Source organism: Bombina bombina, unplaced genomic scaffold (assembly GCF_027579735.1).
Source record: "Bombina bombina isolate aBomBom1 unplaced genomic scaffold, aBomBom1.pri scaffold_78_1, whole genome shotgun sequence".
NCBI lineage: Eukaryota > Metazoa > Chordata > Amphibia > Anura > Bombinatoridae > Bombina > Bombina bombina.
The window spans coordinates 3432578-3455050 of record NW_026511871.1 but is presented as its reverse complement, the minus strand read 5'-3'; the positions used below and the strand labels follow the sequence as shown (position 1 = coordinate 3455050).

The following is a 22473-nucleotide window of genomic DNA, read 5'->3' as shown; positions in this document are numbered from 1 at the left end:
TCTCAGCATTTGCTGTACAATCTTTTCCTTTACTGTAGGGCTGAGGCAGGATTTGTTTCCTCAGCATTTGGTGTACAATCTTTTTCTTTACTGTAGGGCTGAGGCAGGATTTGTTTCCTCAGCATTTGCTGTACAATCTTTTCCTTTACTGTAGGGCTGAGGCGGGATTTGTTTCCTCAGCATTTGCTGTACAATCTTTTTCTTTACTGTAGGGCTGAGGCAGGATTTGTTTCTGCAGCATTTGCTGTACAATCTTTTCCTTTACTGTAGGGCTGGGGCAGGATTTGTTTCTGCAGCATTTGCTGTACAATCTTTTCCTTTACTGTAGGGCTGAGGCAGGATTTGTTTCCTCAGCATTTGCTGTACAATCTTTTTCTTTACTGTAGGGCTGAGACAGGATTTGTTTCTGTATAGGGCACCTAGTTTTGGATAAAGTTTAGATGCAAGTTTTTCTATGTTGAGGCCAAAAGATAGATTGTATTTGATAGACTGTGGTCAGTGTGCCATTGGATTTTGTTTTGATGCACAGATGGGAATTTTGTAATTTGTGTAATTTAGGTCCTGTGACAGTATTGTCAGTGTTTAGGAAGAGTTTGTTTTTTGAGATTTATTTTTTTGAGAGATAAAGTCGCATGCGCCCATATTTATCTCACGATAAAACAATTACGGTTTGTATTTTCTTTAATTTAGGCTGAGTATATTTAATAGGAGTTATTCGCTGGCAGTATACTCTGTCTAATGCTGTACTTTGTGTTTCTGGTGAGTGCTGTGACACTGGGTTTAGTGAATAGGCTGGCAGTATATTCTGTCTGATGCTGTATTTAGTGTTTCTGGTGAGTGCTGTGACACTGTGTTTAGTGAAAAGGTTGGCAGTATACTCTGTCTGATGCTGTACTTTGTGTTTCTGGTGGGTGCTGTGATACTGGGTTTAGTGAATAGGCTGGCAGTATACTCTGTCTGATGCTGTATTTAGTGTTTCTGGTGAGTGCTGTGACACTGGGTTTAGTGAATAGGCTGTGTGGCAAACCTAGCCACTTCTGGACTATAATGTAAGAAAGGTTGTCTATAGGCTGTATTGTGTGCTATGCATATGTGACAGACCCTTCGGTCAGAACTGAAAGAGTTAACTTTGTTCAGCTTTCAGAAGCTATTTTCTAAATACAAGGTTGCTGGCATCAGCTATTGTGTGCTCTAATAAAGTCTAGTGATAAACATTCCCATTGTCTAATTACCTCCAGAGTCAGACTTCTAGTTGATAAGATGGACTGCATTGTTTTCTTGTATTTAAATTGTTATCAACTTAAGTAATGTAGTTCTATTGTGGCATGTCAAAGGGCGTTTGCTCTCTATCTAAATGTACAATATTCTTTCAACCCCCCAGCTGGGGTCAGACCTGCATAAATACTAGGCATATAGCCTTTAATAAATGTCATTCTGTTTTAAACCTGAAGACTCGCTGGGTTGTGAGTTGTTGACTCCCAAGCTGTGTTTCGTCCGGTTATTGGGAGTATTGGAATATTGCCTTACTTTTCAGTGCTGACTGTGGATTTACCAGCTGTACCCGCGGAGATCGTAGATTTTACTATTGCCCTCCGCTACAATTGGTGGCAAGCGACGGGATGAACCTTATCACCCAGGAGAGCAACTACACAAGCCAGTAACCTCAGGAAGACGGGGATTACTATAATACTGACTAAGATGGAAGGAGTACCAGGGACCGAAGGAACCAATGGGCCCAGCATATCAGACAGAACCCCCGAAGAAGCAAGCTTTGATCGGGTGGTTAAAATAAGACTGGCACATTATGGCCCCAACCCATCTGCGGAAATTATCGACCGGGTCATAGCAGCTGTGGAGGCCAACCTACTTTGCCAAAGCAGCGCTGCAGCAGCCCAAGTCACAGCAACCCCAGTGGAAAAGGGAAAAGTATATTTTGCAGCTTTTAAAAACTTCCTGGAAACAGAAGGAGAGATTGATGGGTACCTTGCGGATTTTGAGAGGCAATGTGCACTACACAAGGTACCCGCAGAGGACTGGGTCACGATATTATCCAGAAAATTATCCGGCCGGGCTAGTGAGGCTTTTCGGGCCATTCCAGATGAGGAAGTCAGGGATTATAATACTGTAAAAGAGGCTCTGCTCTCCAGGTATGCGGTTACACCGGAGGCATACCGGAGGCGGTTCAGAGACACTGTTAAATTAGCTGGTGATTCCTACGTTGAGTTGGCATATAAGGTGCACCGCACAGCATCTTACTGGATGGCGGGGTGCCAAGCCATATCTGGGGAAGAGGGGCTGCAGCTATTCCTGTTGGAACATTGCTTTGACAAGTTATCAGCAGGAGTTCGAGAGTGGGTTCGGGACCGTAAACCCTCCACCCTGCATGATGCTGCTCGCCTGGCAGATGAGTATACGGATGCCCGCAAACTGGACACTGCTACCACTAAGCCCCTTGCTAGAGTGGAGCACAGACCCCCAGTCACCCCAGCAGCTGCCAGTTACCAACCCCCGGCGCACCGCTATACCACACGGCCTCCGGCCACGAACTACCCTCAGAGAGCCCGGTTCAATTTGCGGGGCTACTCACAACCTATTCGGTGCTTTGGATGTAAGCAACTAGGGCACAAAAGACCAGAGTGTCCCCTAAATGCAGCGAACCAAGCACAGTCCTGGAGAAGACCCGCCGGCGGAATCCCACGTAATCCTCAGCCTGTGGCCCGCTACGTAGAGACGCCAGAATGCTGGGTCAGCCTACATGAAGCAGACCCCGTGCAAGCTGCCCACTGGAATAACCGGCAACTGGTTAAAGTGAATGGGAAGGAGGTCAGTGGTCTACGGATACTGGGGCTACCATGACCTTGCTTCAAAAGAACTTGGTGTCTGTGAAACAGCACACTGGAGACACTGTGGCTGTGAGGGTAGCAGGGGGCACTGTGTTCCGCCTACCTGTTGCCAGGGTACATTTGGATTGGGGAGTGGGCGCTAGACCGGTGAATGTGGGGGTCAAGAAGGACTTACCTGCTGATGTTCTCCTTGGAAATAACTTGGCCCCCCTTGTTTCTGCCTATGCTCCCATGGGTCCCGCTGATGTTAACCCTGTGACTACCCGTGCCCAGATCCGTGCAGCAGAGACTGACCCACCTGCTGCTAAGCCCCAGGACGCTGAGCTCAGTAAATCTCTATCCGCTATTGATACGTGGAAGTCCCGTTACAATGCGCTGATGAAGGAGAAGAGTCACGTAGAGGATGAAATGGTCACGTTAAATAATCATGTAACAGTGCTAGCGGGAGAGAAGAGGAGTGCAGAGGAAAAAGCACGTTTAGAACAGGAATCTCTGCTAGACAAGCTGCAACGACAGACTGCAGAAAACACCAGCTTGAGAGTGGAACATGAAACATTAAAGACAAACTTAGTGACACTGGAGGAAAAGCTGACGCTGGCTCATAGTGAGGTGCAGCAACTCAAGGGCACCCTATGTCAGTATGAAGGGATTGTGGATACCTATAAAGAGCAGGTACAAAAAACTCGTAAAGAAGCTGATGAGATTTTGAAGGACTATTTAGCCCTGGTCTGGGCACTGAAGAAGTTGAACCCTTATTTATACGGGCAGGAATTCTTTCTCATAACAGGAATACAGATGGATTGTCCTGGCAAACTGACATGCCTACCACCTCCTAGTCCGGTCAAGCCGGGTCTGCCGGAGTGTTCCACAAGGGGGGCAGTGCTGAGCCAAGTTGGAGCAGATGGCGGAGAACACCCCGTAGCTTACTTGAGCCGAAAGTTGTTGCCCCGTGAAGTAAGCTACGCCGCCATCGAAAAAGAATGCCTGGCCGTGGTGTGGGCCCTCAAAAAGTAGCAGCCGTACCTGTATGGACAACCTTTTTCCTTACTCACAGATCACAACCCGCTGGTGTGGCTGAACCGTGTGGCCGGGGACAATGCCAGGCTGCTGCGAGTACTTCCCCGGACATCCCCAAGCCGATCCGTTGGGATCAGACTGTGTATGCCGGCTTGGTTCTGGGGGAGCATTGTGGAAAACCTAGCCACTTCTGGACTATAATGTAAGAAAGGTTGTCTATAGGCTGTATTGTGTGCTATGTATATGTGACAGACCCTTCGGTCAGAACTGAAAGAGCTAACTTTGTTCAGCTTTCAGAAGCTATTTTCTAAATACAAGGTTGCTGGCATCAGCTATTGTGTGCTCTAATTAAGTCTAGTGATAAACATTCCCATTGTCTAATCACCTCCAGAGTCAGACTTCTAGTTGATAAGATGGACTGCATTGTTTTCTTGTGTTTAAATTGTTATCTACTTAAGTAATGTAGTTCTATTTTGGCATGTCAAAGGGCGTTTGCTCTCTATCTAAATGTACAATATTCTTTCAACCCCCCAGCTGGGGTCAGACCTGCATAAATACTAGGCATATATCCTTTAATAAATATCATTCTGTTTTAATCCTGCAATGTGGAGCCTGGTCTCATGTTTGAGGGGAAAAACTGGCTGGGTTGTGAGTTGCTGATCCCATATTCAGGACATTGTTCATCTGGTGTTAACCCTTGGTATCCTGTTGGTACCGTAACAGCTGTGACACTGGGTTTAGTGAATAGGCTGGCAGTATACTCTGTCTGATGCTGTATTTAGTGTTTCTGGTGAGTGCTGTGACACTGGGTTTAGTGAATAGGCTGACAGTATACTCTGTCTGATGCTGTATTTAGTGTTTCTGGTGAGTGCTGTGACACTGGGTTTAGTGAATAGGCTGACAGTATACTCTGTCTGATGCTGTATTTAGTGTTTCTGGTGAGTGCTGTGACACTGGGTTTAGTGAATAGGCTGGCAGTATACTCTGTATGATGCTGCATTTAGTGTTTCTGGTGAGTGCTGTGACACTGGGTTTAGTGAATAGGCTGGCAGTATACTCTGTCTGGTGGGTGCTGTGACACTGGGTTTAGTGAATAAGCTGGCAGTATACTCTGTCTGATGCTGTATTTAGTGTTTCTGGTGAGTGCTGTGACACTGGGTTTAGTGAATAAGCTGGCAGTATACTCTGTCTGATGCTGTACTTAGCATTTTATTTATAATAGTAAAACCCATTAATGATTTTATTCTGTAATTAAGTTCCTTATTTCTATAGAACTTCCTTCTTTTCATAACAATACTGTAAGTTGTGGCCGCCACAGGAAGTGGTGATCTCTGATCCCTGACGGCGTTTCACCAGCTACATTATCTGCGCATATCTCTGACTTTATTGATCCTTACATTTTTAGTTCTTATGATTTTTATTCCATAATACAAAATATATAGAGCAGCTGCACACGCTTGGTCATTTATCTTCTGTGTTGTTTCAGTATCTGCGTTAACACTACATTCACTAAGGTACAAATCCCTTCATTGTCTGCGCCTGAGGTCTGTGTTATTCTGAGCAGCCGTTTCACTACAGAAATTACACTTAAGTGAGCTGTTGTGAGTCAGAAGAACATCGGGACTAGTGACTTTGAAGAGTGTCGGACCACTATGTAGTCACTCTATCCTCTAAACCCCCAGATCATCTGTATACTAGTGAAAAGTGCCCTATTATTGGTATACTGTTCCATATTGTGATTTAGGGGCCGAATTATCAAGCTCGCCAGAAACACAATAGATCTCAGGTGTTAGAACAAAAAAGGCTTTAACATATGGATACATACATGTCTAAGGATAGAGAGAGAGAGACTGACTCAAACAAACAGAAAACATCTGGAATACACTGTTTCCAATGCAGCAAAGGATTATGGACAATTAGTTATTTTCTCTATATTTTGTGCGTAGTGGAGGATTTTAAACTCACCTTTTACCTCCCCCTATTTTTAAAATGTTGTTGTATTTTGCCCGGAATCAAATATCAACTTCACCCAGCAGTGATTCAAACCTTCTCCCAGCTGATGAGTATCAATAACTACGAAACAGTCTGTCCTGGGATGGTTATGAATCACTGCACTTACCCTAGCTAAGCTTATAAGCTGTGTGAACAGCGATGCAACCTAATTTGCATATCTTTCCCAGAATCATTTGCTGCATTGGAAACAATGTAATTTAGGAAGTTTTCTGTGGAAAAACAAGCCTTCTGGTCTGTCTAGATTTGTTAATGAACTACACAATGAGTTATTTTCTCTATATTTTGTGCGTAGTGGAGGATTTTAAACTCACATTTTACCTCCCCCTAATTTTAAATGTTGTGGTGTGTGTGCGTGTGTGTGTTTCATTGGTTTATCACTTCATTGCTTAATGAGAGAAGAAATTAACCCTTTATTAGTCTGTGTCACTTTTACCTACGGTATTGGTGCAATATCATCATAAATATTTAAAGTGATATTACATATAATAATTATACTATAATGAATCAAAGCATCAACAGTGATATATTGCACCCTGATTAATATCTCACATATTTCAACTAATTTATAGCTGGTTGTTTACTTTTAAATCAAATAATAGAAATCTGGGGCTCGATCCGATATGCAGCGTCGCCCACAAAAGCCGGCAACGCCGAAATTTGCGCTGGTTTGGTATCACATATACGGCGTAACCTAGAAGATACGCTCGTATATTTCTGCCTTCGCCCGTAGTTTTTTGGGCCATAGGCAGGTATACCAGACCAGCGCAGTTTGGTATCCAATATACAGCGTAAGGACTTACGTGGCGAAAATGGAGAAATCTTACTCCATTTTCACCTCGCCACAAAATGCAGCCGTAGTAAGCCTTACGCTGTGTATTGGAGCCCCGTAACTCCCTAAACTACCTGCTAAATAAAACCTAACACCTAACGCTTGCGCAATGTCTATCTACCTGTCAACCGCAATCCCCCGCCGCAATCCCTAATAAAGTATTTAACCCCTAAACCGCCGCTCCCGGACCCCGCCGCCACCTACATTAAAAGTATAACCCCCTAATGTGATCCCCCTACACCGTCACCAGCTACATTACATACCCCCTAATGTGATCCCCCTGCACCGTAGCCAGCTACATTACATACCCCTTAAAGTGAGCACCTACCCCGCCGCCATCTACCTTACCTACCCCCTAAAGTGAGCTCCTACCCCGCCGCCATCTACCCTACCTACCCCCTAAAGTGAGCCCCTTACACCGCCGCCATCTACCTTACCTACCCCCTAAAGTGAGCCCCTTACACCGCCGCCATCTACCTTACCTAGCCCCTAAAGTGAGCCCCTTATACCGCCGCCATCTATTTTATAAATATTAACCCCTAATTTAATCCTCCTACACCGCCGCCAGCTATATTAACTATATTAACCCTAATTATATTAGGGTTAATATAGTTAATATAGTTATTATATTATATATATTAACTATATTAACCCTAATTATATTAGGGTTAATATAGTTAATATCGTTATTATTTATATATATATATATATATATATATATATATATATATATATATATATTAAGTATAATAACCCTATCTAACTCTAACATCCCTAACTAAATTCTTATTAAAATAGATCTAATTAATATTAATATTATTAATTAAAATATTCCTATTTAAATCTAAATACTTACCAATAAAATAAACCCTAAGATAGCTACAATGTAATTAATAATTACATTGTAGCTATTTTAGGGTTTATATTTATTTTACAGGTAACTTGGTATTTATTTTAACTAGGTACAATAGCTATTAAATAGTTAATAACTATTTAATAGCTACCTAGTTAAAATAATTAACAATTTACCTGTAAAATAAATCCTAACCTAAGTTACAAATACACCTACACTATCAATAAATTAAATAAACTACAAATATCTAAACTAAAATAAAATAAAATAAACTAAACTAAATTACAAAAAAAAACAACACTAAATTACAAAAAATAAAAAAAATATTACAAGATTTTTAAGCTAATTACACCTATTCTAAGCCCCCTAATAAAATAATAAAGCCCCCCAAAATAAAAAAAATTCCCTACCCTATTCTAAATTTAAAAAGTTCACAGCTCTTTTACCTTACCAGCCCTTAAAAGGGCCTTTTGCAGGGCATGCCCCAAAGAAAACAGCTCTTTTGCCTGTAAAAAAAAAACACAATACCACCCCCCAACATTACAACCCACCACCCACATACCCCTATTCTAAACCCACCCAAACCCCCCTTAAAAAAACCTAACACTACCCCCCTGAAGATCTCCCTACCTTCTCTTCACCCAGCCAGGCAGAACTCTTCATCCGATCCGGGCGATGTCCAATCAAGCGGCAGAGAAGTCTTCTTCCATCCGGGCGATGTCTTCAATCAAGCGGCAGTGAAGTCTTCTTACATCCGGGCGATGCCTTCAATCAAGCGGCAGTGAAGTCTTCTTCCATCCGGCGATGTCTTCAAGCAAAGCGGCATCTTCAATCTTCTTTCTTCGCTCCTCCGCCGCGGAGCATCCATCCGGCACAAAGACTGAACGAGAAATGAGGTACCTTTAAATGACGTCATCCAAGATGGCATCCGTCGAATTCCGATTGGCTGATAGGATTCTATCAGCCAATCGGAATTAAGGTAGAAAAATCTGATTGGCTGATTGAATCAGCCAATCAGATTCAAGTTCAATCCGATTGGCTGATTGGTTCAGATGCCGATTTGGAAGATGCCGATTTGGGGCATATTTATCAAGCTCCGTATGGAGGTTGAAGCCCTGCGTTTGGCTCGCCAGAAACACACTGCTCCATAACCTGTCCGCCTGCTCCACTGAGACGGCAGACAGACATCGCCGAAAATCAACCAGATCCAATACGATTGGGTTGATTGACACTCTCTTCTGGCGGCCGAATGGCCGGGAATCTGCAGGGGGCGGCGTTGCACCAGCAGTTCGCAATGATAAATGCAGAGAGAGTATGCTGTCGGCATTGATCGATGTGCGGCGGACATGATCCGCAATATTTGATCATGTCCGCTCGCACATTAATAAATAGGCCCCTATAACCCTGTTACATATTTAATCTGAAAAAAAAAATTGGCAACACACTCCAAAAGAGCCTTCAGGAGTTAACAGAATGAATGCAAAATGTCCCTTTAATAGAGTTTATGCACAATGTCCCTTGTCAGTCATACATAAGAACAAAACAGTTCATAAACCGAGGGCAATTAATCATCCTCAAGGGATACTTATTGTAGTAATTTCCCAAATGGTGCAATTTATGCGGAAATAGCCCAGAGACCGTGCCCTAAGCACTGCAGCAAGTATGTATGTAGGAGGCAATAGAGATATATCCCTTTATTGCAATGAATCAAGTCCCTTATAACCTAAAGGGGAGGTGGGAGTATTCAGGTGATAATCCTAAAACCCCTCTCCAATTAAACCTATGTATTGGAGGAGGTAGTGCCTAATGCCAAATATACATAAGGTTTATTAACAAAGAGAGAACAGAAGCATTATGGGGCACACTTGTGAGGATTATAACCTATTCACTGATAAGGTGGAGTATTTTGTAGAGTGTATTAATTAAAACATAACATTTATTAACGAATAGTTAAAAAATAGATAATGTGTTGTGGACCATGCCACCAATTAAGCTAAAGTGTATCACTAATAGGATTTTAAAAATATTAAAATTGTGTCAAGAAAAGCACTGCAAACTCTCCCGGTAGGAGTATTCTCCAGATAACAATTACTGGTACCAATAATCTGGATATTAACTGGTAACTTATAGTGTCTATATTTACATAAAGTATGGGAATAGAGGCGGAGACCATAACAGAAATATCAGCGGATGGCTTCTAGAAAAAACATATAATAAACGGCTCACATAGAGGTTGCCTGTATTCCAAAATTATTACCTATATTTGTTTACTATAAGCCACCGCACTAAATTATATTACCGCTTTCAAATTCCCATATGGTTTACATATATTTTCCCAAGAAGAGCCAACAATTATCTAAGTTACCAACTATTAATAATTAAATTCAATAGGAGAGGAGAGAAGCAGTGCGAATGCCTGACGCGCGTTTCGCATCTGCTTTGTCAAAGGCTAACCCGATCGGTTTTTTTTTTTTTTTTTTTTTCTAGAAGCCATCCGCTGATATTTCTGTTATGGTCTCCGCCTCTATTCCCATACTTTATGTAAATATAGACACTATAAGTTACCAGTTAATATCCAGATTATTGGTACCAATAATTGTTATCTGGAGAATACTCCTACCGGGAGAGTTTGCAGTGCTTTTCTTGACAAAATTTTAATATTTTTATTTTTAAAATCCTATTAGTGATACACTTTAGCTTAATTGGGGGCATGGTCCACAACACATTATCTATTTTTTAACTATTCATTAATAAATGTTATGTTTTAATTAATACACTCTACAAAATACTCCACTTTATCAGTGAATAGGTTATAATCCTCACAAGTGTGCCCCATAATGCTTCTGTTCTCTCTTTGTTAATAAACGTAATGAATCATATTCACCCAAGAAATTGCTCAGGATATTGCACATCTCACATCGATGAGGGGACCTCTAATATGCCATCAGCCTTTTCATAGCATACTTGAACAAATATTGAAAGCAGAAAAAAAAAGGTATTGCACTTATAGTAGTAGTTGTCCTTTGGTTTCTCTAGCCGCACTCGAGTGGAAATCCACGCCCCTAATCCACAGAGATAGCCTAGGGTAGTTTATCCATCAGGCTCTACGGACATTTCACCCTTGAAACATGTATGGGCTTGTTCCGGCTGAAATGTGATTGGCTCACGTCACTTGTGATTCATTCAAACCTAAAACTCCTCCATCTTCTCTCACACCCGGGTGAAATTGTATTAAGGTTCAACATTTGCCAATATGTTCCTATACAATAACACAATAATTACTTAATACTTGTGGGTGGCTTATGTATACCATTACTTTATCTGTAGGCATTGTATACTTCGTACATAGCAATACAACAGTATACCTTAGGTTCATGCTTTCCATAATGTCAATATAACATATATCATTTATGCATTATCCTATCCTATTCTATAGACCATTACAGTATCCATTTTTGTAGTGGTTTATTCAAAAGTGACGTTTTAGGGAATTTATCCCCCTACTTCAGACAAAGAACAAGTGCAAGCAACCAAACTTATATGGTGTAAAAAGAACCTCCACAGGATATGGCCTTTCAGGAAATGACCTCATCATTGTTACCATGGTGAGAGAGTAAATAAATAAGTAAAAACTCAATATAAACTTCTACATAGAGGAATCAGAGTGTATAAACTCATATATTATGTGTCTTAGCCACTATGTAATCTTCATGTAGTGAGTAAATAATTCATAATATTCATATTTCCATATGTGATATTATTCTATGTACTGAATGGGAAAACATCCTCATATCTGCAGACATCACAACCTGCAACAACTCATTACAGGGCGGCTCCATAACCTGTCTGCGTGCTCTGAGGTGGCGGACAGAAATCAACCCGATCGAATACGATCAGGTGTATTGACACGCCCTGCTTGCGGTCGATTGACCGTGAATCTGCAGGGGGCGACAATGCATTCTTGTGAACTGCTGGTTCAATGATAAATGCTGACAGCGTGTGTCATGTCCACTAGCACATTAGTAACTAGGCCCCTATGCCTTGTTTTGTTATATCTGTACCATTATATTTATGCAGTAGTGTTTCATTCATGCCTTCTTTTTTGATTTTAGACAATATGGATAATGAAATTGAGAGTTTGCATGAAGAAGATGTTAAAGCCGCATGGGAAAATGTTGAGTGCAATCGACATATGCTCAGTCGCTACATAAATCCGGCCAAGTTAACACCCTACCTGCGTCAGTGCAAAGTGATTGATGAGCAAGATGAAGAAGAAGTGCTCAACTCCCTACTTTTTCTTTCCAGGACAACGCGATCAGGTAAAAAAGCACAATGGATTCAATTTAATAGGTGCAGGTTTAGAATTGTCCTCTAAACACGAATGAGATAAGAAGTAGGACCTGGGCGGGGAGAAAGATTCGTATTCGCAAGTTAGAGGAAGAAGTGGAGGGCTTTGTATGTTTAGGTTATACCATGTAGGGTTTGTATGTTTAGGTTATACCATGTAGGGTTTGTATGTTTAGGTTATACCATGTAGGGTTTGCATGTTTAGGTTATACCATGCAGGGCTTTGTATGTTTAGGTTATACCATGCAGAGCTTTGTATGTTTAGCTTATACCGTGTAGGGCTTTGTATGTTTAGCTTATACCATGCAGGGCTTTGTATGTTTAGGTTATACCATGCACGGCTTTATATATTTAGGCATGCAGGGCTTTGTATGTTTAGGTTATGTGGCAAACCTAGCCACTTCTGGACTATAATGTAAGAAAGGTTGTCTATAGGCTGTATTGTGTGCTATGTATATGTGACAGACCCTTCGGTCAGAACTAAAAGAGTTAACGTTGTTCAACTTTCAGAAGCTATTTTCTAAATACAAGGTTGCTGGCATCAGCTATTGTGTGCTCTAATTAAGTTTAGTGATAAACATTCCCATTGTCTAATCATCTCCAGAGTCAGACTGCTAGTTGATAAGATGGACTGCATTGTTTTCTTGTGTTTAAATTGTTATCTGCTTAAGTAATGTAATTTCTATTGTGGCATGTCAAAGGGCGTTTGCTCTCTATCTAATGTACAATATTCTTTCAACCCCCCAGCTGGGGTCAGACCTGCATAAATACTAGGCATATAGCCATTAATAAATGTCATTCTGTTTTAACCTGAAAACTGGCTGGGTTGTGAGTTGCTGATCCCATATTCAGGACATTGTTCATCTGGTGTTAACCCTTGGTATCCTGTTGGTACTGTAACAGGTTATACCATGCACGGCTTTGTATGTTTAGGTTATACCATGTAGGGTTTGTATGTTTAGGTTATACCATGTAGGGTTTGTATGTTTAGGTTATACCATGTAGGGCTTTGTATGTTTAGGTTATACCATGCAGAGCTTTGTATGTTTAGGTTAAACCATGTAGGGTTTTGTATGCTTAGCTTATACCATGCAGGACTTTGTATGTTTAGGTTATACCATGTAGGGTTTGTATGTTTAGGTTATACCATGTAGGGTTTGTATGTTTAGGTTATACCATGTAGGGCTTTGTATGTGTAGGTTATACCATGCAGGGCTTTGTATGTTTAGGTTATACCATGTAGGGTTTGTATGTTTAGGTTATACCATGTAGGGTTTGTATGTTTAGGTTATACCATGTAGGGTTTGTATGTTTAGGTTATACCATGAAGGGTTTGTATGTTTAGGTTATACCATGTAGGGCTTTGTAGGTTTAGGTTATACCATGCAGGGCTTTGTATGTTTAGGTTATACCATGTAGGGTTTGTATGTTTAGGTTATACCATGTAGGGCTTTGTAGGTGTAGGTTATACCATGCAGGGCTTTGTATGTTTATCTTATACCATGTAGGGTTTGTATGTTTAGGTTATACCATGTAGGGTTTGTATGTTTAGGTTATACCATGCAGGGCTTTGTATGTTTAGGTTATACCATGCAGGGCTTTGTATGTTTAGCTTACACCATGCAGGGCTTTGTATGTTTAGCTTATACCATGTAGGGTTTGTATGTTTAGCTTATACCGTGCAGGGCTTTGTATATTTAGGTTATACCATGTAGGGCTTTGTATGTTTAGGTTATACCATGTAGGGTTTGTATGTTTAGCTTATACCGTGCAGGGCTTTGTATGTTTAGGTTATATCGTGCAGGGCTTTGTATGTTTAGGTTATACCATGTAGGGCTTTGTATGTTTAGGTTATACCATGTAGGGTTTGTATGTTTAGGTTATACCATGTAGGGTTTGTATGTTTAGGCTATACCATGCAGGGCTTTGTATGTTTAGCTTATACCATGTAGGGTTTGTATGTTTAGCTTATACCATGCAGGGCTTTGTATGTTTAGCTTATACCATGCAGGGCTTTGTATGTTTAGCTTATACCATGTAAGGTTTGTATGTTTAGGTTATACCATGTAGGGTTTGTATGTTTAGGTTATACCATGTAGGGTTTGTATGTTTAGGTTATACCATGTAGGGCTTTGTAGGTTTAGGTTATACCATGCAGGGCTTTGTATGTTTAGCTTATACCATGCAGGGCTTTGTATGTTTAGCTTATACCATGTAGGGTTTGTATGTTTAGGTTATACCATGTAAGGCTTTGTATGTTTAGGTTATACCATGCAGGGCTTTGTATGTTTAGGTTATACCATGCAGGGCTTTGTAGGTTTAGGTTATACCATGCAGGGCTTTGTATGTTTAGGTTATACCATGTAGGGTTTGTATACTACAGACAAGTAATATAATTATATACTTATAACTGTATGACAGTACTAAGGTAGTGTTATTGGTAATAATATAATGTAAATATACTACAGACAAGTAATATGATATACTTATAACTGTATGACATTACTAAGGTAGTGTTATTGGTAATAATATAATGTAAATATACTACAGACAAGTAATATAATGATATAGTGATAACTGTATGACTGTACTAAGGTAGTGTTATTGGTAATAATATAATGTAAGTATACTACAGACAAGTAATATAATGATATGCTTATAACTGTATGACAGTACTAAGGTAGTGTTATTGGTAATAATATAATGTAAATATACTACAGACAAGTAATATAATGATATAGTGATAACTGTATGACAGTACTAAGGTAGTGTTATTGGTAATAATATAATGTAAGTATACTACAGACAAGTAATATAATGATATGCTTATAACTGTATGACAGTACTAAGGTAGTGTTATTGGTAATAATATAATGTAAGTATACTACAGACAAATAATATAATTATATAGTGATAATTGTATGACAGTACTAAGGTAGTGTTATTGGTAATAATATAATGTAAATATACTACAGACAAGTAATATAATTATATAGTGATAATTGTATGACAGTACTAAGGTAGTGTTATTGGTAATAATATAATGTAAGTATACTACAGACAAGTAATATAATGATATACTTATAACTGTATGACAGTACTAAGGTAGTGTTATTGGTAATAATATAATGTAAGTATACTACAGACAAGTAATATAATGATATAGTGATAACTGTATGACAGTACTAAGGTAGTGTTATTGGTAATAATATAATGTAAGTATACTACAGACAAGTAATATAATTATATACTTATAACTGTATGACAGTACTAAGGTAGTGTTATTGGTAATAATATAATGTAAGTATACTACAGACAAGTAATATAATTATATACTTATAACTGTATGACAGTACTAAGGTAGTGTTATTGGTAATAATATAATGTAAGTATACTACAGACAAGTAATATAATTATATACTTATAACTGTATGACAGTACTAAGGTAGTGTTATTGGTAATAATATAATGTAAGTATACTACAGACAAGTAATATAATGATATAGTGATAATTGTATGACAGTACTAAGGTAGTGTTATTGGTAATAATATAATGTAAGTAAACTACAGACAAGTAATATAATTATATAGTGATAACTGTATGACAGTACTAAGGTAGTGTTATTGGTAATAATATAATGTAAGTATACTACAGACAAGTAATATAATTATATACTTATAACTGTATGACAGTACTAAGGTAGTGTTATTGGTAATAATATAATGTAAGTATACTACAGACAAGTAATATAATTATATACTTATAACTGTATGACATTACTAAGGTAGTGTTATTGGTAATAATATAATGTAAGTACACTACAGACAAGTAATATAATGATATACTTATAACTGTATGACAGTACTAAGGTAGTGTTATTGGTAATAATGTAATGTAAGTATACTACAGACAAGTAATATAATGATATAGTGATAACTGTATGACAGTACTAAGGTAGTGTTATTGGTAATAATATAATGTAAGTATACTACAGACAAGTAATATAATTATATACTTATAACTGTATGACAGTACTAAGGTAGTGTTATTGGTAATAATATAATGTAAGTATACTACAGACAAGTAATATGATATACTTATAACTGTATGACATTACTAAGGTAGTGTTATTGGTAATAATATAATGTATGTATACTACAGACAAGTAATATAATGATATACTTATAACTGTATGACAGTACTAAGGTAGTGTTATTGGTAATAATATAATGTAAGTATACTACAGACAAGTAATATAATTATATACTTATAACTGTATGACATTACTAAGGTAGTGTTATTGGTAATAATATAATGTATGTATACTACAGACAAGTAATATAATGATATACTTATAACTGTATGATAGTACTAAGGTAGTGTTATTGGTAATAATATAATGTAAGTATACTACAGACAAGTAATATAATGATATACTTATAACTGTATGACAGTACTAAGGTAGTGTTATTGGTAATAATATAATGTAAGTACACTACAGACAAGTAATATAATTATATACTTATAACTGTATGACAGTACTAAGGTAGTGTTATTGGTAATAATATAATGTAAGTATACTACAGACAAGTAATATAATTATATAGTGATAATTGTATGACAGTACAGGTAGCCCTCAGTTTACGCCGGGGTTAGTTTCCAGAAGGAATGGTTGTAAATTGAAACCCAGTTTATAATGTAAGTCAATGGAAAGTGAGGGAGTTAGGTTCCAGGCCCCTCTCAAAATTGTCATAAGTAACACCTAATACATCATTAAAGCTTTGAAATGAAGACTTTAAATGCTAAACAGCATTATAAACCTAATAAAATAATCACACAACACAAAATATATAATTAAACTAAGTTAAATGAACAAAAACATTTGCTAAACAGCATTATAAACCTAAGAAAATAATCACACAACACAGACTTTACATGCATTTTTCTGCAAACAGTTTCTTTCTATGTATTCCAATCTGGACTGATTTATAGACAGGAAGATCTTGTTCCTTTGAAATCTGCTCGATAGCTCAGGTCTGGTTAAACTGATTAATTTCAGCTTGCTTGGCTTTGCTGCAACACAAGCGGACAGCTCCACCTACTGGCTATTTTAATAAATGCACTGCTTCTCAATGCTTTTCAATAGCAGTCACCTGACTGGAAAAAAAGGTTGTTATTCTGAAATGGTGTAAATTAAACCGTTGTAAAATGAGGGCCACCTGTACTAAGGTAGTGTTATTGGTAATAATATAATGTAAGTATACTACAGACAAGTAATATAATTATGTACTTATAACTGTATGACAGTACTAAGGTAGTGTTATTAGTAATAATATAATGTAAGTATACTACAGACAAATAATATAATTATATACTTATAGCTGTATGACAGTACTAAGGTAGTATTATTGGTAATAATATAATGTAAGTATACTACAGACAAGTAATATAATTATATACTTATAACTGTATGACAGTACTAAGGTAGTGTTATTGGTAATAATATAATGTAAGTATACTACAGTCAAGTAATATAATGATATAGTATTAATTGTATGACAGTACTAAGGTAGTGTTATTGGTAATAATATAATGTAAGTATACTATAGACAAGTAATATAATTATGTACTTATAACTGTATGAAAGTACTAAGGTAGTATTATTGGTAATAATATAATGTAAGTATACTACAGACAAGTAATATAATTATATAGTGATAACTGTATGACAGTACTAAGGTAGTGTTATTGGTAATAATATAATGTAAGTATACTATAGACAAGTAATATAATTATGTACCTATAACTGTATGATAGTACTAAGGTAGTATTATTGGTAATAATATAATGTAAGTATACTCCAGACAAGTAATATAATGATATGCTTATAACTGTATGAGAGTACTAAGGTAGTGTTATTGGTAATAATATAATGTAAGTATACTACAGACAAGTAATATAATTATATACTTATAACTGTATGATAGTACTAAGGTAGTATTATTGGTAATAATATAATGTAAGTATACTACAGACAAGTAATATAATGATATACTTATAACTGTATGATAGTACTAAAGTAGTGTTAATGGTAATAATATAATGTAAGTATACTACAGACAAGTAATATAAAGATATAGTAATAATTGTATGACAGTACTAAGGTAGTGTTATTGGTAATAATATAATGTAAGTATACTACAGACTAGTAATATAATGATATACTTATAACTGTATGATAGTACTAAAGTAGTGTTAATGGTAATAATATAATGTAAGTATACTACAGACAAGTAATATAATGATATAGTAATAATTGTATGACAGTACTAAGGTAGTGTTATTGGTAATAATATAATGTAAGTATACTCCAGACAAGTAATATAATGATATAGTGATAACTGTATGACAGTACTAAGGTAGTGTTATTGGTAATAATATAATGTAAGTATACTACAGACAAGTAATATAATGATATAGTAATAATTGTATGACAGTACTAAGGTAGTGTTATTGGTAATAATATAATGTAAGTATACTACAGAGAAGTAATATAATTATATAGTGATAACTGTATGACAGTACTAAGGTAGTGTTAATGGTAATAATATAATGTAAGTATACTACAGACAAGTAATATAATGATATAGTGATAATTGTATGACAGTACTAAGGTAGTGTTATTGGTAATAATATAATGTAAGTATACTACAGACAAGTAATATAAGTATATACTTATAACTGTATGACAGTACTAAGGTAGTGTTATTGGTAATAATATAATGTAAGTATACTACAGACAAGTAATATAATGATATAGTAATAATTGTATGACAGTACTAAGGTAGTGTTATTGGTAATAATATAATGTAAGTATACTACAGACAAGTAATATAAGTATATACTTATAACTGTATGACAGTACTAAGGTAGTGTTATTGGTAATAATATAATGTAAGTATACTACAGACAAGTAATATAATGATATAGTAATAATTGTATGACAGTACTAAGGTAGTGTTATTGGTAATAATATAATGTAAGTATACTACAGACAAGTAATATAATTATATAGTGATAACTGTATGACAGTACTAAGGTAGTGTTATTGGTAATAATATAATGTAAGTATACTACAGACAAGTAATATAATTATATACTTATAACTGTATGACAGTACTAAGGTAGTGTTATTGGTAATAATATAATGTAAGTATACTACAGACAAGTAATATAATGATATACTTATAACTGTATGACAGTACTAAGGTAGTGTTATTGGTAATAATATAATGTAAGTATACTACAGACAAGTAATATAATTATATAGTGATAACTGTATGACAGTACTAAGGTAGTGTTATTGGTAATAATATAATGTAAGTATACTACAGACAAGTAATATAATTATATACTTATAACTGTATGACAGTACTAAGGTAGTGTTATTGGTAATAATATAATGTAAGTATACTACAGACAAGTAATATAATGATATACTTATAACTGTATGACAGTACTAAGGTAGTGTTATTGGTAATAATATAATGTAAGTATACTACAGACAAGTAATATAATGATATAGTGATAACTGTATGACAGTACTAAGGTAGTGTTATTGGTAATAATATAATGTAAGTATACTACAGACAAGTAATATAATGATATAGTGATAACTGTATGACAGTACTAAGGTAGTGTTATTGGTAATAATATAATGTAAGTATACTACAGACAAGTAATATAATTATATACTTATAACTGTATGATAGTACTAAGGTAGTGTTAATGGTAATAATATAATGTAAGTATACTCCAGACAAGTAATATAATGATATAGTAATAATTGTATGACAGTACTAAGGTAGTGTTATTGGTAATAATATAATGTAAGTATACTCCAGACAAGTAATATAATGATATAGTGATAATTGTATGACAGTACTAAGGTAGTGTTATTAGTAATAATATAATGTAAGTATACTACAGACAAGTAATATAATTATATACTTATAACTGTATGACAGTACTAAGGTAGTATTAATGGTAATAATATAATGTAAGTATACTACAGACAAGTAATATAATGATATAGTGATAATTGTATGACAGTACTAAGGTAGTGTTATTGGTAATCTCTTAAAAATACTTAAAATCTATGCCAAAGTCCTCATAAACTGTACCTGTATATTACAGCTGTAAAATACAAATAAACAAAATCTAGAGAAGCGCTCATAAAGACATGGATTTTATTATAAAATATAACATATAACAATAAATAATAAGCGTGCGCACTCTGTACCAACCACACTTGTTAAAACACTCCTAAAAACATTAAGATTTCTATAGAGGGTCAATTTGAAGAGTTACTTATCGTATGTTTTGTTGATCCGTTATTGCACCATTAGACTTTGTTTCCTTTTGGATCACGTGTCATCCACTGACCAATAGTATGCCTTCAATCTCGTTATTCTTAAATTCAAATTGTAACGGATTTTTGGAAATAATGATATCCAAAGTATCAAAATAGGATTTTCTCAATGAAAAGCTCTCTACCCATTGTAACTTATTCTTTGAAGGATCTTTATAAGTCGAACACTTAGTTCTCCAGGCTGATGATCTTTATTAGCGTTACCTCCTGAACCCAAATTATTTCTTTCGTGATTCAGATAGAGCATGAAATTTTAAGCAACTTTCTAATTTACTCCTATTATCAAATTTTCTTTTCCATTCTTGGGCCTAGATTTGGAGTTTGGCGGTAGAAGGGCTGTTAACGCTCCGCCGGCTTTTTTCTGGCCGCACCATAAATTTAACTCTGGTATCGAGAGTTTAAACAAATGCTGCGTTAGGCTCCAAAAATGGAGCGTAGAGCATTTTTACCGCAAATGCAACTGTCGATACCAGAGTTGCTTACGGACGCGGCCGGCCTCAAAAACGTGCTCGTGCACGATTCTCCCATAGGAAACAATGGGGCTGTTTGAGCTGAAAAAAAACCTAACACCTGCAAAAAAGCAGCGTTCAGCTCCTAACGCAGCCCCATTGTTTCCTATGGGGAAACACTTCCTACGTCTGCACCTAACACTCTAACATGTACCCCGAGTCTAAACACCCCTAACCTTACACTTATTAACCCCTAATCTGCCGCCCCCGCTATCGCTGACCCCTGCATATTTTTTTTAACCCCTAATCTGCCGCTCCGTAAACCGCCGCAACCTACGTTATCCCTATGTACCCCTAATCTGCTGCCCTAACATCGCCGACCCCTATATTATATTTATTAACCACTAATCTGCCCCCCTCAACGTCGCCTCCACCTGCCTACACTTATTAACCCCTAATCTGCCGAGCGGACCTGAGCGCTACTATAATAAAGTTATTAACCCCTAATCCGCCTCACTAACCCTATCATAAATAGTATTAACCCCTAATCTGCCCTCCCTAACATCGCCGACACCTACCTTCAATTATTAACCCCTAATCTTCCGAGCGGAGCTCACCGCTATTCTAATAAATGTATTAACCCCTAACGCTAAGTCTAACCCTAACACTAACACCCCCATAACTTAAATATAATTTACATCTAACGAAATAAATTAACTCTTATTAAATAAATTAACTCTTATTAAATAAATTATTCCTATTTAAAGCTAAATACTTACCTGTAAAATAAATCCTAATATAGCTACAATATAAATTATAATTATATTATAGCTATTTTAGGATTAATATTTATTTTACAGGCAACTTTGCAATTATTTTAACCAGGTACAATAGCTATTAAATAGTTAAGAACTATTTAATAGTTACCTAGTTAAAATAATAACAAATTTACCTGTAAAATAAATCCTAACCTAAGATATAATTAAACCTAACACTACCCTATCAATAAAATAATTAAATAAACTACCTACAATTACCTACAATTAACCTAACACTACACTATCAATAAATTAATTAAACACAATTGCTACAAATAAATACAATTAAATAAACTATCTAAAGTACAAAAAATAAAAAAGAACTAAGTTACAAAAAATAAAAAAATATTTACAAACATAAGAAAAATATTACAACAATTTTAAACTAATTACACCTACTCTAAGCCCCCTAATAAAATAACAAAGCCCCCCAAAATAAAAAATTCCCTACCCTATTCTAAATTAAATAAGTTACAAGCTCTTTTACCTTACCAGCCCTGAACAGGGCCCTTTGCGGAGCATGCCCCAAGAATTTCAGCTCTTTTGCCTGTAAAAGAATAAATACAATACCCCCCCCCAACATTACAACCCACCACCCACATACCCCTAATCTAACCCAAACCCCCCTTAAATAAACCTAACACTAAGCCCCTGAAGATCTTCCTACCTTGTCTTCACCATACCAGGTTCACCGATCCGTCCTGGCTCCAACATCTTCATCCAACCCAAGCGGGGGTTGGCGATCCATCATCCGGTGCTGAAGAGGTCCAGAAGAGGCTCCAAAGTCTTCCTCCTATCCGGCAAGAAGAGGACATCCGGACCGGCAAACATCTTCTCCAAGCGGCATCTTCGATCTTCTTCCATCCGGAGCG

At 36.6% G+C, this 22473-nt stretch overlaps 1 protein-coding gene across 1 annotated transcript in view; it reads left to right on the top strand.

Moving 5' to 3' along the window:
* CARD11 (caspase recruitment domain family member 11) overlaps positions 1–22473 on the top strand; it is a 1057928-nt gene that overhangs the window by 78329 nt on the left and 957126 nt on the right. The window contains exon 3 of the mRNA XM_053696753.1: positions 11668–11874. Coding sequence (XP_053552728.1) covers positions 11673–11874 — 202 coding nt within the window. The 5' untranslated portion in view covers positions 11668–11672. The remainder of the gene's footprint in view (positions 1–11667; positions 11875–22473) is intronic.